The sequence below is a fragment of the Salvia splendens genome, chromosome 16, assembly GCF_004379255.2.
Source record: "Salvia splendens isolate huo1 chromosome 16, SspV2, whole genome shotgun sequence".
NCBI lineage: Eukaryota > Viridiplantae > Streptophyta > Magnoliopsida > Lamiales > Lamiaceae > Salvia > Salvia splendens.
In genome coordinates, this window is record NC_056047.1 from 10,316,360 (window position 1) to 10,333,254 (window position 16,895).

General features: G+C 37.0%; 2 protein-coding genes and 1 pseudogene across 3 annotated transcripts; 2 read left to right on the top strand and 1 right to left on the bottom strand.

The window, feature by feature from the left end:
* Window positions 1-6,471: 6,471 nt before the first annotated feature.
* Window positions 6,472-11,109, bottom strand: LOC121769701. Its single transcript, XM_042166436.1, has 11 exons — window positions 10,642-11,109; window positions 10,469-10,555; window positions 10,193-10,360; window positions 9,870-9,952; window positions 8,542-8,630; window positions 8,330-8,433; window positions 8,141-8,240; window positions 7,977-8,052; window positions 7,746-7,860; window positions 6,913-7,444; window positions 6,472-6,834 (listed from the first exon to the last, which is right to left on the bottom strand). Exons 1-11 carry the CDS (start codon window positions 10,889-10,891, stop codon window positions 6,747-6,749), a joined length of 1,692 nt encoding a protein of 563 aa, XP_042022370.1. The 5' UTR covers window positions 10,892-11,109; the 3' UTR covers window positions 6,472-6,746.
* Window positions 11,110-11,574: 465 nt separating this feature from the next.
* Window positions 11,575-13,049, top strand: LOC121771556 (annotated as a pseudogene).
* A 1,373-nt stretch (window positions 13,050-14,422) lies between these two features.
* LOC121770876 (piriformospora indica-insensitive protein 2-like) lies at window positions 14,423-16,553 on the top strand. Of its 2 annotated transcripts, XM_042167661.1 has the most exons (3): window positions 14,423-14,827; window positions 15,009-15,165; window positions 15,378-16,553. In XM_042167661.1, exons 2-3 carry the CDS (start codon window positions 15,055-15,057, stop codon window positions 16,542-16,544), a joined length of 1,278 nt encoding a protein of 425 aa, XP_042023595.1. In that variant the 5' UTR covers window positions 14,423-14,827; window positions 15,009-15,054; the 3' UTR covers window positions 16,545-16,553. The 2 variants fall into 2 exon arrangements, with proteins under 2 accessions (XP_042023595.1, XP_042023594.1); XM_042167660.1 differs by having other exon boundaries at window positions 14,423-15,165.
* Window positions 16,554-16,895: the final 342 nt, after the last annotated feature.

Here is a 16,895-nt window from a genome sequence, read left to right on the forward strand (position 1 = left end):
CACGAGGGCTGATGGAGCTGCTCGGCGTGGCCGTTTTGAGGCTGCTGGTGTCGCCACGGATAGTGTTCAGAACTCTGGCTTTGACGGTTGTTTCCACGATCGTGCCAGCCCCCTTGATCCCAATTGTTATCAATGATTCGAGGTTGGGGTTGGTCATGAAAGCGCCCCCGATACCTCCTGTTAGGAATTTGTGGAGGATCTTGTCCATCCGAGAACAGGAGCGACAGTGGTTCTCGCCATGGTTGTCTTGCGCGGCAATGTTGGTCTCCATCGTTGGCCGTGAAATCATGTAGCCAATAAGGCGGCTCCCATGTACCTGCTCGGTGGATCTTCCCGCCCCTGTACCTGTCCGGCGGGTAGGGCGGCCGACTGTGGGCCAGATAGTTGTGGTGGGTTCGCTGCGCGTACGGCGGTGCTGGAGTCAGAAGTGGGGGTGGCCGGTCGTTCGCGTTCATACGCGACTCCAATTTGTCCACCCGTCGATCCATACTGTCGAGGCGTGCATTTAATTTATCAAACCCTAATGTGATTGGGTCGACCGAAGCCTTCCCCGATTGGTCGGGACGACGCGGCGGGCCTATATGCAGCGCCGGCGTTGCTTCCCTCGTCGGCCGTTCCGACGTAGATGGGCCATGGTATGTTGACGTCATGAGTACGGGATGAAAGCACCAGTTGTTACGGACGTCCTCCGTAACGAGGCCGGATGGCTAACTTCTCGGAGAGATAAGGTGGTCGAACCTTCGACGTGCTCGAAGGAAAGGCCACGATTTGCGGTTCCACGGACGTTCTCCGTTGGGCAGCAAATATGGAACGATAATATTCTTGTTGCTCAAGACAAGTTTAGGGAAAATATGTAATTCATTGATTGAATGAATAAAGTGATAACAATAACTCCTATTTATAATGCTACTAATTTAATGAACAAGAAAACAAAGATATAGAAAAAGATATGCAAATCCCTAATATATCTAAACTAAATATTAATAGTATAAGACTCGTATCACTTTGCTTGCTGAGTTTTGCAGGAAATTATGATCGGTACTCATAATTTAGGTAACCTCTAAGTTAATGTGGAATTCAACATATATACGTATATACTAGCTAGGTTTATTACTTTTATTTCCTGAAACGGCTCTCTTTTGCTAAAATATGAGAAAAAATTACTTGGAATCTATGTAGGCCTTTTCTTAATTTAAGTATAATACGCCACCTTCAAATTTAATTAGTTTGTATACACCTTTTTACATATTGTTAATATTTGATTGCGCAAATAAACTACACGCGATATAAGTAATTGTTCAAATATATATAGGAACTCATATGGTACTGATTTATTATGGAGGATTTAGATGTACAATATATAACTAAATGTTGATTTGCAATTGGTATTGAATGTATACATTTAGTTTAGTTTCCGTGTTTTAGATCATTTTCCCGTACAATGCTCGCTGCAACTGATAAAATAAAATGCTAAAAACAGTTTATAGTCTAATTAATTCCTAGAAAATAGTCTAATATTCCAATATAATCGAGTATAATTAGCTGTTATAAATCCAGTCGACCGAACTACTATAGGTAACTAATTTTGTTAACACTAAACAAAACATTGAAGTTGAACTGAGGCATTACATTAGTTTCTCTTAATTGGTAAACTTTCACATAAATGGGGTTAACCTGTTTGAATGATAAAAATGATGCGACAGGTGCATGATGTTTATTGTTTATATCTCTAGAATTTAACCCAGAAAACTGTAAGGTTATTGATGGTACACTTAAAAGATAATGAGCGAAATAGGAATCCTCAGACCTCAGAGCATTGGTAGTAATACTACTTTAATTTCTAACTTCAATGGAAATCTACCGTGCATGGTGGGAAATATATTGGGCAACTGGAGATCGTTCAGTCTTTAATTACGATAGAACCCCATTAAATTCAAGATATCCAACGAGGTGGATAGATTAATTTTTTTTTGTCTCCGTTAACAAAAATAAGTTCTAGCTGACTCATAAATGTAATACCCCGTAATATAAAAAGAATTATCATATGTATAAAGAAGCATTGCCTTGGTGGAAGCATTGCCATGGATAGTTAGTAGTACGATATAGTAGTATATACTCCCTCCGTCCCTTAAATATTGTTACACTTTGTCCGGGTACGGGTTTTTAGAAATGTAATGGAAAGTGAGTTGAAAAAGTTAGTGGAAAGTGAGTCCTACTTTTATATAGTACTCCCTCCATCCCATTCAAGATATCCATCTTTCCTTTTTAGTTTGTCCCATTCAAGATGTCCACTATATTTGGAATTAAATCTCTCTCTCCTCTATCCCCATTAAAATATTCAATTACTTTTTACACTCTACTTTATCACAAACAAGACAACTATTCCACCTAAAACTCCGTGTCACTAAAAAATGTGACCATCTTGAGTGGGACGGAGAGAATATTAGTTTTATAATAAAATATGAGTGAGAATAAGTTAGTGAAATATGAGATCCACTAACAAAAGTAGTGAAATGTGACAAATTTTATGGGACGGACAAAAATAGAAAAATGTGATAAAATTTGAAGAACGGATGGAGTATTAAATATGACAAAATCTAGTAGTACTATAAATCATCAAAGTCGTATATCTCGGGCCTCTTGTACAAACTCTTCATCAATAATTGGTTTCTCTATTAATTTTACCTCCTGTTTGCCTAATAGTATTTGATTAATTTGTCATTAATGCTAAAGTGAAAATCACCTTTGAGCTATATATATAATAGTCAAAATGGTCCTACAACTATATATGTTAAATAAATGGGTTAGTAGAACACATGCAAAAATCAATTACTATGAAGTATGTTTATTTTCTATTTTTCAATCACAGTTCGATTTAACCACGGATTCTATCGTTATAACTCGTGTTTGCTGTGAGGATGGATTCTCTATTTAATTTCCATGATAATACATGATCGCATTGATACATGTATATATATATATATATATATATATACTGAGAAAATTATATTAAATGAAATAGTACTGCTCTGAGTTACCAAAGTATTTTGTTAAATACTCCCTATTTTGGGTATTCAATTCTCTCATCATATGAAATTCCTGTAACTGCTGGTCAGATTCTTTAAAGGTTAAAATGGTTTTTATTTGAACAAAACACTATATAGGAGTTTTATCATGTATGTATATATGTTAAAAACACACTATTCAATGGTCAATTAACATTTAAGTAATAACCTCATAAAACTTTAATTCGGATCCCTTTATGATATGTGGCACCAAAAAGTTAATAAATGCTATTAATTTTCTGCATTTATTATGAACTTTATTATCTGTATGCTGTGTGGACCAGTCAATATATAGAGGTATAAAATATAAAATTTTCCTATACATTGTAATTATGGATTAATTTGGATTATTAATAATATATGCTTGTCATAAACATAAAAATTATTATTGGATGTATTGTCTTAGTTATGTACTTACAAGTTACAATACAAATTTAAACGCAAAATTGGTAAGGTATGATATTAATATCTAGAAAAATAAAATGATGGAAGTATTATTAATGGAGAAATAGAAGAAAAAGAAACATACCAAATATTAATTTGAAGACTATTTTCTATATATATGGACCAAAATGAAATAATATGACAATTGATTATTCACCGAGTGGGTATTATATTCATATTATATACTACATAATTAGAAAGGAAAAGAAACATTGATGACACATAAATTGCAATAAATATTGAAGGGCGAGCTTATTATAGTGTACTACGTACCAGGCTATGGAATCAAGTGGTTTATTGTGAATTATGAGTCCTTTTCAGTTTGACTATATGTCCATTACTAATTTCGAGTGCTTAGCTAGTTAGATAAATTAATATGACAAGACTCTGAAATCATGGTCCGCGGGCAATGCTCCTTCAACCTAGTTGAGGACTGAAGATTCTTTGAAAATGAATATTACTAATTTAAATGTATTTATTGAAAGAAAAATACTGAAAATAGTAATTGTGATCTGATATTTGCGGAAAAGAAGAAAGCAGATATGGAAAATACTACTACTACTATTAAAATGTTTTGATTTTATAACCAATCAAAATTTAACATGACACTATCAGAACCAACTAGAATGATGTCGCATTGTATGCAGTGAAACGACAGACATGTTATACTAAACTAAATACTTAATTCATTTGTTGTATCCCGTTCCTCATTTTTCATGTGTTTTTTTTTTTCTCTTCCATTTCATTCTTTTTTACTCTAAATTCTAATTCAACAAATGAAATTATTTAATTTAGTGTAACACAATAGTATTTCACTGTTTAAAATGTGACGTTGTTTTGGTTAACACTCGATATTGTCATGTAAATAAGTTATCAAATAACATCATTTCCAAATTATTACTCCATTGATTGTCAAAATAAATTGATTATTGCACAATTTTTAAAACTATGCAAAATAAGAATTTAACCGAAAGTTACTTTTCAATAAAATGCCAATTGTTAAGCCTAATAGTTAAATTAAATCAAACGTTGCGAGAAAGAATCTTGGTTTGACGATCCACATAATGACCCATTTTCGTTACTTGAATTTAAAGGAACATTTATTGGAAATTGAAACTCTCTCCCCTTCACCTTTTCTTCTTCTCATCTCAACCTTACTTTAATTGGAACACAAACTACAGCTTAAAAGTCACCCAATTTAACGCTTCACACACACACACGTGTGTGTGTGCATATTTACTTTAAGTCTATATAATTAGTTAGACTCAACCATATTTTCTCAATTTACTAAACAAAAATCTTGCATAAATTTCTCCTTATATCACTACTCCATGCTTCCCCTTAAAACCTTTCTCCATCCCACTTTTCTACATTTCATGATCATGAAGGTCCCTCCTTTATTCCATTCATTGCTTTGGCTTGTTCTCCTCTTACTACTATTTCATGAATTCTACAACTTCCAAATCCTCCCAAAACCCCCAAGAATCAGTGCCTCATCATCTTTATTAACTCATCAACCATTCAACACTCATAGAAAAGCATTGGCCAGCAAGTTCGACTTCACCCCGTTCCTCCACCACCACCGGAAACTTCCACCAGACCACCACACGCCTCCACTACCAGGTGATGGCGAGATTGATCCTCGTTATGGCGTGGAGAAGCGCCTCGTACCTACCGGCCCAAACCCTCTGCACCATTAATTAGTCTTATGCATGACCATGGTCTTATCGATAATGCAACAAAATGGTTAGTCACATGTTTTTTCATTGTTTTCTTTTATTTTCAAATTTTGTCTTCTCTTTTGAGATCATGAGAATAGTGATCTGGTTGAGTTTGATGACACTGTAAATTTTGATGATAGAATTTGTAATAGATATGAAGTGATTCTTTATTTCTTCTTTTTTTGGGTGGTAGTTGGTACTATTAATTTTGATTATCTTCTACCTTGTAATGAATGAGAAATGAAGAAACATATGAGTAGCTGTGACGGCACGGCATGACTGATAAATTGGACTTTTAGCTAACAACATAATAAGATACTAATTAAAGTGGTTGGTCAGAATTAGGAGCCTCTGATTACTTAGAAAAGAAATTACATGTGGTGAGCTGTGGTGTATGTCCTATTACCCTAATCCATGTTTCCTGCACTTAATTCTTGCTACAACCTAATCCTGATTTTCTGATTAGTTAAGGAGATGTAATAGTTTTCTAACTCTCTTGATTAAGTAATGGTGGGTATGTTTTTATTTATTAGCTTTGCATTCACCATGATTTGTCCCTTTTATTTTATTTTTTCCTTTTCTTCACGGCTATATGTATTATTACGCTCATTCACACTCGGGATTCCATTGTCAATGCAATACAATAATATTATGATTAGAAATTATGATTATAGTAATAGTATTATGAAGCACCAAAGGTGAATTTCCAAAATGTGATATTATAGGAATGGTAGAAATTTATGCGAAGAAGAATCAAGACACAAATTCTGTTGCGTAGAAAAATACGTTAAAATCAAATTAATTTCGTATACATTAATAAATATTTTTAAGTCAAAAGGATATTACTTTTGGGAGAAAAAAAAAGGAAGCACAAATGCATATTAGTATGACCGAGGCGAGGGGGCATGTGATTAAACAAATACTAACATAAGTTGCATATATACTCAAACTTTTCTTTGATTTCGATATTGTGTCCCCTATACTCTACATATCTACACCATTGACAAATTTCTCATTTTACCATCGATAGGTGATTAAATATACACACTTTTACTTAATACTCAATTTTTCACGTGATACGTATCAAAGAACGTGGCATGAAATTTATCGGTGAGTGCCAGCATATTGAAAACAAAATCGAGATTTCGATGGAGAATTGGAGATAGTTATTCCATGATTCCATCTACATATTCATCCACGTTATTTTACTAACATTAATTACTTTAATCAATTTATACGCATAAGGAAAAATAATCTAGATATCTAGTTTGAAAAACGTCAATGCAATCCATCCGAAAAATAAGGGGAAATATAAAATAAAGTTACAAGGAAATTCCGGAGACACTTTGAAGACATGTATCATGAAGACCAACAAAGTTTGGGGTACAAATAAATGTTTGAAATCTTGATCATGTACAAGAAAATGTCATTTCTTGACACATTTGAGGGATTTTGCCTACCCTCAGATGGATCTCTATTTGTTAAGGAAAGGCTCTCTGGCAGTTCGGCCGTCTGGTTAACCGTCCCATTTCCACCTCCGCCCAGCTTCCTCGAGGACCTTTGCACGAGCTTGGCTTTTTTTCGCCTCATCTTCAACCCACGATCTGCACAAATAGCTCCAATAATGCACCACTAGGAACAAAGAAAAACCAACTGGTTGAGCCATGTGCACAAATTATTACCTCAATATACGCAGAGCTTCTATTTCAGCTTCCAATATCGACTTTGCATCGATCAGTTCTTCATACTTTGCCTGCAGATCATGCCGTGTTTCCTGTATGCCACGCAGCTCATCATCGTACTTGGCCTTCTCTACAGAAAGTATTTCAGACATTTCCGTTCCTTCTGCTTTTATGCTAGAAAGCAACTGTTCCTGGCATTCCAAAGCTGCCTTCTGCTTAACCAATTCAGCCGAACCATTCTCTTGAGCAACCCTCTCCTCTTCCAAAGCCATAATGGCTGAACGATACTCCAATTCCACTTCCAAGCCACGTTTTCTTTCTTTCTCCATCTTTTGCTCCCAATACTCCTTTATGTCGCCTCTCTCTAGAATTTCAGTCATCAATTCTTTTAATTCGATTTCCTTTGCAAGTTTTTCAGCTTCAAGTCTAGATATTTCTGCCCGTATGAATTCTGTCACTCTTCCGCATGTCAGTGCAACTGCAGCCTGAGCCTTTGTGCACGGTTTGCTTGGTTGGAATCGCCTGCTCTGCCCTGCGGAGAATATAATTTTGTCATGTCAATCTAGCTGCAATTACACATAACCCTCAGATGAGAGATATTACATATGCTAAAACGACCTATATTCAGCCGACAAGATTCATTCACAGACTAACCCTAAGCAATATGTATACTGACATAAGTTAGAATGCTATTTCTGTGAAATTTAGACAAAAATGGTATTTAGACATTTATTATCTCAAGGATGTCAACATGCCAGTTTACATGTGTAAGCAGATGAAAGGGGAACCAAGAACAAAGAGGCAAGAACGACGAAATGGAGAAGAGAATTTACCAAAAACTCCCCTTGTTATGCTCTTTCTATCAGCTCGATAGTCCGCAAAAAGTTCTAACAACACATCAGAAGATATCTCCTTAACATCTAGAAAACCAATGCTCCTCCTTGCCATCTGAACTGCAAAAAATATCAGATTTTTAGAGAATCAAAATAGAAATTTGATACCAACATCCAATTTTATGTAAGAAAGAGAGAAGGATAGAGGCAACTATGATGAACTCTTCCTACCTCTTTATCGATCTCAGACACAACATCATACTCTATTTTTGCTTTCCAAGTAACCAAATCCTGGCGAGAGATGAACCTATCACAGCAAATGATACAGTGTTGGTTACAATAAGAACTATGCTTTGGGTAGAGGGGGCAAGGAAGTTTGGAGAGTCATGAGGTACCTTTCCGGAGAAAAATAGGAAAATTCTTTGTCTCCATTCAGATTTGGGCCATGGTTTCCTTCTGATAGTTTGCTTCTAATAATACCAGCCTCAGCTAGAGCTACATGCAGGTTTGAAATACAATTCAAACAATGTTTCTTACAAAAGAATTCACTAAACAATCAGTTTATAAACTCAATTAAACCTTACTTTGAATATGTTCAAAATCAGGGTCCTCAACTCCCACGTCATCAAAGGCAGTGATTCTAGATCCACAAAGTGCGGCAAATGGATTCAATCGATGCTTCCGACTCCTGAAACCAAAACCAAAACCAAAAGAATTAACTGAATAAGAGAGAAAACACAAGTACTAGAACTAGCTGATAGTATTCAAATTATGTATAAGGATTAGTTTACACTACCGCTCCAGCTGTGAATTTGCACGCACTAACCACCTTGCATATTCTCTCCGAGTACATAATTCATCTGCTCCCACAGAATCTTCGATAATCTGTACACATTGATCAAAAGAGCAAGAAGCAAACAGAAAACTGAGAATCTTTACAAGGCATGTGAAAGCTACATTAAAGGAACAAGTAACCCTAGCAATTAATTCTGGCAAAAGTTGTGAAAGAAACATGTGTTTGTCTTGATTATCCAAATGAATTCAAAAGTGGTACTCTAAAACTGAGAGGAAAAGAAAAAGTGTACTAGCATCTTAATGGAATTCCCATGGTAAGTGTTTAAAGTGGATCAAGAAACTCAACAGGAAGCAACAATTGTAATTAACTCATGAGTCATGACTGATTTTTTTCATTGACATTATAAAATATGTTCAACTATAAGGTAAGAACACCAATTATAATCTAAAGCTTCATCTTCACAAAATCTTCCGTGTAATCTGAATAGGTAAGAATGACTTCACACAAACAAGTATACTTATATATATCGCACAAACAAAGTCAAATCCCTAGCCAAATAAATCCTCAAAACAAATATGAAGTTGAATTATCCAACACCATGATGCTAAACCTGAAGAAGAAAAGGAAAAGGCTTTGAAATTTATATGGATGGTATTGGAATTACTATAGAATACCATTCTTCATTGCTACCTCTAGAAATGATCAGATGATCAATAGTCCAATCACAGAGCACAAAGGAAGAACTGTACAAAACATACTTAACTATAGAGCAACATTAAGTAGAGTAACTGTCAGGATATAGCTCATTCTTTCACATGCATGAGAATCATCAACTTCCAGTAGTTAGTCATTACTCATTAATAATGTCGGAGTCCAAACATCAGAGACAGGTATACCAAGTTATATTGTCCTAAGGCCTTGAAGCGGCAATAAAGGGTGTCCACAACATATTACTCATACACGGATAAAGATGCTCACATCATAATTTGAATGGGTATTACATGGAGTATATAATCGATACAAAAACTCCATTTACCTTCAGGAAACAATGCCTATTACCAACAAGCGTGGTCAATTCTATTTACCTATTTACATGGGTTAAGAATCTTAAGATTTGCACTGTGTGCATCCAAAATTCAATGCCTATATGCCCATTTTATTATGGGTGACATTATCCACTAACTTAGACAACTAACATATTAGGCTGAGTATAGAATTGTACACCAGCAATTCTCTACGAAAAAAGAAAGAAAGAATAGAAGAGAAGCCTTAAATAGAATCTGCAAACCATAGGTTTTATCATCATGAGAGATCAACTGAAAAGTCACCTTGAGTTTCTTAAGTGATGAAACAGCTTCTTGCTGAGCAACATCCACAGAACATGGAACTATGACTCGCTCACGCTTGTGCTCTGCACAGTATTCAAGCTTATTTCTTGAAGTAGTAAATGCTGAGTGGTAGCTATAAATGTTATGGACAAATAGGAGGAAGAATCACCACCCGATGGAGATAAGTATCACGTGTTTCTCAATTTAAGTATGTAATCTTAATATATAAAACACTCTGATCCTCCAAATGCTCATGACAACTTTTTAAAATTGCACTACAAAAGTAATACAGAGAAATCAACACCAAAAAGTCACAAAATCACCTGTCACCACAAAAGGATCGGCTAGTGCTTCCTCAGGCATCTCAGATTCTGCCGATGGCACATCATCTTCACGAACTTCTCCAATTCCTTGTTCATCCTTGATGGTTAAAGAAGGCACCGAAAAGCCATGTAAAGCACTAAGCGGACTTCTGAATCGAACACCAAAACCTGACTTAACAAATTGAGTGTTAAAACAAAGACAAATACTCACAACTCAATTACATACTAACCAAAATCAACCCAATATCTGGAACATTACTCAAACATAAACCCAACCTTTACTATAGAACCAAAAATAGGCAATGAAACCAAGAGATGCAGCAACTGAAGCGCCAAAACCAACTACAGCAAATGTCCGCCAACCTATAAGATAAAAACACATTTCATTACTAACCCAGAATTTCCCACAAATTCTAGATAAAAATAAACCTACACGATCAAATTGTCACCTTTCTTTTCAGCTATTTTCGGAGCAGGTTCCAAAACATCCCAGCCATTGTAATTATCAGGACTAACTTTGTCCCAAGAAACCCAAGAAAATTCAAGACTCGAGTTTTTCTCAGCAACAGAAGCTGACAGCGAAATGTGCCTAGGGTTTCTGCGCGTGATTAGCAGTGGGCTGCCATGAAAGACGAAATTGAAGTGATTATGCAATAAGAAGGAGGTTTTTGAGGGCAAACAGAGCGAAATTGATGACATTGAGGAGCACAACTTTGGGGGTTTTATACCATTCTCTCAACTTGCTTATTTCAATCGTTAATTCATTTGTGTGAGCAAAGGAGATGGGGATAATTAGATGGAATTGATACTTGAGGGGGCAAGCAGAAGAAAATGCGAATCATGGAGTTGAGGAGGGTTTAGACATTTTTGGTAGCATAACCGACCGTCCATTGATGACAATGTACGCCTATTTGCTCAATTACGCTCGCCGTTTTTCTAATTCTCAATCTCTCGACTTATAATTTTGATCCGATCAGGCCCAAGTTTAATGGGCTGTCCACAAATTTTTATGCCCAAAGTCGGCCGCCCGACCAAACTGGAATTGAAATGCAATAACTATTTTTCGATTTGGACCCATATAAGGGCCGACCCATACATTTATTTAAATCATTTCGTTGAAAGTGGTTAGAAATTTATAATAAAAATCCCCCAGTCAAAGATTTAAACCATGTCTTACACTTGGACTACTGTAGGCAAACAAAGCCAAGAACTAGCAAATGTCAACATAGCTTTGTAGCAGTCGACAAAGAGGGGATCCAAATATTCAATTGACGCCAATCATCAACTGATTCCATCTTCCCAAACTAGTATAAATATTGGTGCAACTCAATCAAAATGCCCCATCCATTTTTAGCATATTGTTCACTAGCTATTACACACTGATGGAGTCGAGCTGCAAATACTTCAAGGTGGGAAGTTGCGAAGGGCAGAAGGTGGTCGAAGTCGAAGCTATCCCACTCGTGCTGCAGCCCCCCGAGAGCGGCTCTGGCAACACGGTGGGGCTGCTGGCTGCCTTAAAGGAGAACAAAGAGTGGTTCGAGAAGTTGATGATAAAAAACAGTGCTGTCCTCCTCAGAGGCTTCCATGTCAAGAATGCCCACGACTTCAACGACGTAGTCGCGGCCTTCGGATGGGAGGACATACGGTACGTGGGGCCCGCCCCTAGGACACATGTGTACACGAGGGTCTGGACAGCCAACGAAGGTCCCCTGTCCGAGTTCATCTACTACCACCATGAGATGGTCCTGGTGAGTTTGTGCTACGGACTCAATGTCCCACATCGGTCAAAAAGAGCAACTGGTGTTAGATTTATAGACTAAATAAACTCCCTCTCCTAACAAACTAATTTATTTTTGATGAGTTATCATATTTGGTCTATAACTGTCTGCATGAGTTCACTGTGCTATGACATTAGATGTTAGAAATCTTTGTTAAAAGGCTTTGTGTGGTTTTCAACTGATAGAAAATTCATATGGTTTTATTTTAAAACCAATTAGTGATAGGAGTAACCTATTAGACTTATACAGTGATTTCAGTTTTCTCTTTACACTGATGTGAGATATTGTTAAATTTATTTTTATTTCATTTGCCAACATCAACCAGATCAAAGAATTCCCAGAGAAGGTGATTCTCTTCTGTGAGGTACCTCCACCGGGAGGGGGAGAGACTCCGATCGTGCCTAGCTTCCGTGTGACACAGTGACAGAGAGGATGCTGGAGGAGTACCCGGAGATGGTGGAGGAGATGGAGACGAAAGGACTAAGATACACGTTCACGGCCCTCAGCAAATACAACACATCGTCCATGAGAGGCCGGGGCTGGGAAGATGCAATCGGGACTTCAGACCGCGTAGAAGCAGAGAAGAGGGGCAAGGCATTAGGGATGGAGATGGAATGGCTGGCGGACGGTGGGGAGAAGACGATACTAGGTCCGATGCCTTTGACAAGGGTGTTCGAGGGACGAAAAGGGAGGAGGATGTGGTTCAACACCGTTGTCGGGATGCATGGAAACGAGCACAGCTCGGCCACCATGGCTGATGCAAGTGAAATACCGGATGAGGTGGTGAGGAGATGCCAAGAGATCATCGAAGAAGAGAGCATCCAGTTCAAGTGGGAAATGGGAGATGTTTTGTTCCTTGATAACTTGGCTTTACTGCATGGTGTTGGCAATTGAAACTAAAAATATAACATATAATTGTCCCACATCGGTGTCAAGAGAAAACTGAAACTAGTATATAAGTCTCATGGGCCCCTCTTCCTATCACCAATTGGTTTTAGGATGGAACCCATGGATTTTTATCACACGGTAGAAGGCCTTCTCTTCCACCTAGAAAAGTGTTGGTTGCTACATGCAAATAAATCATTAACCTATATATAATTGGTTCAAATAGTGTATTCAAATACTGCAGTAATATTGTTCATGTCATCAAAACAATTCTACTACATAGTTTGGTTTTAAATTATAAAAAAACACCAATTTTATAGTCTATATGCACCATAGGCACAAAAAGCCCATATACCAGCCCAAAAGGATGATATACTAATTTGGATTGAATCATTGAAATTTGTTATTGTAAAAAATCCAGCAACTGAAAGGAGCCAAAATTGAGCTACAGATCCGCGACGATTCTACTATTTAAAACCATATTCTTGTTTACAGAAAAAGATGAAATCACTTGGGTTCTGAAATAGTAGAACTCAAACGTTTAAAAGTTGGAGAAGCCAAGAAAAGGACTTATCATGACGTTAATAGTGTGGTCCTAAGCTTACAGAATTGATAAAAAGGACCCTCTGTTTCAGACACAAACATTTATATGTTCGGTCCCTCTTATATATAGATGTATGCACACTTACTGTGTGTATATCTGTGTGAACTTAATGTTTCTAGTTTTTGTAATTTTCTTTTTATTTCATGTTATTCATATGCTCACACATTGTGTAATATCTGTGGAACTTTTTCATGTTTCTTGCTTTTGTAATTTTCCTTTTATTATTTTATTCATCGGCAGGCATGAATATGAAAATAGGCACCAAGAAAATGAGCAAATTTACTATTTCCCCCTTGATTATTATCGCTCTTATGAACTCTGAAGAGTTTGCAAAGACAAAGAAAATGAACAATGGTGGATTTGGTAGATTGAGCAAACATCAAATGTATTGATCTGCTATAGTCTTTCAAATGAATGTATATTGGAACAAAAATTCGGTGGTTCGAATATATTGTCACGTGGGGTGTCAAATCAATGATAGACCACATATCTCCCATTTACTATCATTATTAGGAGAACTAATTGAAAACCCCATTATTAGAGTACTTAAAAGTTAGTGCATGAGATCCCTATTTCCATGTAGGAAAGAGGTAGCCCAGATTGTAAGAAATTCAGACACGCCGCTAACGGACAAAAACTGCCTTTGTTTGCAATTTTGCATGCATTACATGCCCCTTTGCCATGCAAAATGGTCCCTCAAACTCTTGTAGAGTATCCTAAAACACTCCTTCTTTCATTATTAAAATTTCATAAATCCATTAGAGTTTTTTCGTATATAAAAACAGAATTAAATACTATTCTCAAGAGTCAAGTCCCCCCATCCCCGAACAAAAAATAAAAATGAAAATGAAATTGATAAAATGGCCAGGCATTAACTCAACCAACTTTTTATTCCCACCTATATAAAACCCATAGATTTTCCCTTTTAAAAAACAGAGTCCTTTCTTTGTTCATTTCTTCAGCAGTTTATGTTTAGGAGCTTATCACTTTTGATGCAAAAAAGCAGATATAATTAACCTTCATTTTATATTTCTGTAAAAAATAGAGTAGACTTTATTTTACATTCAGCCATGGGCGAATCTAGCCTATTAGGTGGTGGGGCAAATGCCCCTCCTCAATTCTTGTTTGCCTTTATAAATTTGTTATAAAATTTTAAATATATGTTAAAAATTGCACTTATTGCCCCTGCTCAAATATAAATTTTTTTCATATATATATCATTTTGTCCCTCTTACAATAAAATCCTGGATACGCCCTCCTATTTGCAAATAATTGCAATAAATCAGAGTTCATAGTAAAATATTTCTCAAACGTCTCATAATTCTTGGTGTTGTTATGTACTTGGACAGAGAGGTTTTTTGTGTGAAGGTATATAAATAGTCAATAGAGGTGTAGACTGCTCTGTTTTTTGTGCAGGCGACTGTCAAAGACTACAAATCTGATTGCAAAGTTTAACCTTCCTTTTCCTGCTAGAAATAAAACCCTTTTTTGGGATTATGAAAAAGATCAAATCTTTGATGTTTTGCATCTTCATTCTCTGCATATTTAGCTTAAATTTGTGGTGCAATGGAGAGGCTGGGAGCGAGGCAGCTCCAATGAAGAGCGTGGAGAAAGCAGCCCTGTATTCTACTATTCAAACTTTCGTGGGAAAATGGTGGAATGGTTCGGATCTTTATCCGGATCCTTGTGGTTGGACTCCCATTGAGGTAACTCATTGTGTGTGTGTGTTTTCTATTTCTTCCTATATTTCAAGATTCTTGGAGTGAAAAGGGAAATGCAGCTTTTAGCATATTTCAAGCAGCTTTAGTTATATACTACAAGTGAAAAACTTGAATCTTTTAGGACATTATTAATTACTCCACTTGTCTTGTTTCTTTGTGGTTTTGATTAAGTGAAAAAGGTTGTGTTTTGATGACAGGGCGTTTCATGCGATCTGTTTGATGGATTTTGGTATGTGACAGAGTTAAGCATAGGATCACTTCATGAAAACTCCCTAAATTGCGCACAAAATGCTGATTTCAGCCCTCGTCTGTTTGCACTAATCCACCTCAAATCTCTCTTATTCTTCAACTGCTTCACGGCGTTGCGCCGCCCTGTCTCAATCCCTGCTCGGAGTTGGGGATCTCTCGGCGCAAGCTTGGAGTCGCTGGAGTTCCGGTCAAACCCCGGGCTGATGGGGCGAATCCCGCCTTCTGTCGGGGAGCTCAAGAGTCTCAAATCAATGGTGCTGGTGGAGAATGGACTGAGTGGTGAATTGCATCCATTCGTAGGCAATTTGAAGGAATTGGAGCGTTTGAATCTTGCTGGGAATTCATTTGTAGGCAAAATACCTTATAGCTTGGGAGGGCTAAAGCAATTGTTGATTCTTGATTTGAGCAGGAATTTACTATCTGGCCCTTTGACATTGAGTTTTGGAGGGATGGTATCACTCTTGAAGCTTGATTTGAGCTACAACAAACTGCAGGGGAATATCCCAGAAAGTCTTGGGAACTTGAAGAATTTGACACTTTTAGACCTCAGCAACAACAGACTGAGAGGTGGGATCACTAAGTCACTAGAGAATTTGGAGTTCTTGCAAGAACTAGTCCTCTCAAACAACCCCATTGGAGGTGGGCTAATGGAGCTCCAGTGGGAGAGAATGACGAGCCTAGCTGCGCTTGAGCTGTCGAACGCAAGCCTGAGAGGTGGCATACCGGAGTCGATGGCCCGGCTCCGGGGGCTGAGATTTCTGGGGCTCAACAACAACATGCTGACAGGGGAGATCCCATCAAATCTTGCAAGTTTGCCTAATGTTGGTGCAATGTATCTTCATGGTAATAATCTGACAGGGGAGCTTAAATTCTCTGCTTTGTTCTATGGCAAAATGGGGAGAAGATTCGGTGCATGGGATAATCCAAATCTTTGCTACCGTGTGCAGGCAAGTTATGTGCCTAAAGGGGTGAAACAATGCCAAAAGGATGTGATGAGATATCTTAAGATTAGTGATTCCAAACCTCTTGTTTCATTTGGATCACCAATATTGGTAGTATCATCTTATGTTAGGAACTTGGTTCTTGTTATGTTAATAGTTTTCACTTTCTTGTAGATATAGTTATTTGAGGGGATGATAGACGTAGTTCTATTATGGTAGTAGGATTTAAGTTATGACTTATTTAAAGGTTGAGGTCATATATTATGATGGAATGAAGAGATGATTGGCAAATTGCTTTTAATAGGCACAAAACAAGTTAGTTATTGTGGAATAAGAGAGAAGCAGGCAAGCAAGTGATGTAAATGCAGTGAAAAGGAAAGAGCAATGGTAATAGGGCCAACACCCTGTAGTTTTCCTCTGTCGATATTTGTATCTCAGAAATAGCACTTTGCAGTTTGCACAGACCCACAGAATACAATTCAAGTGGTCCATGTATATATTTAAGAAAAGGTAATGATGATAAAG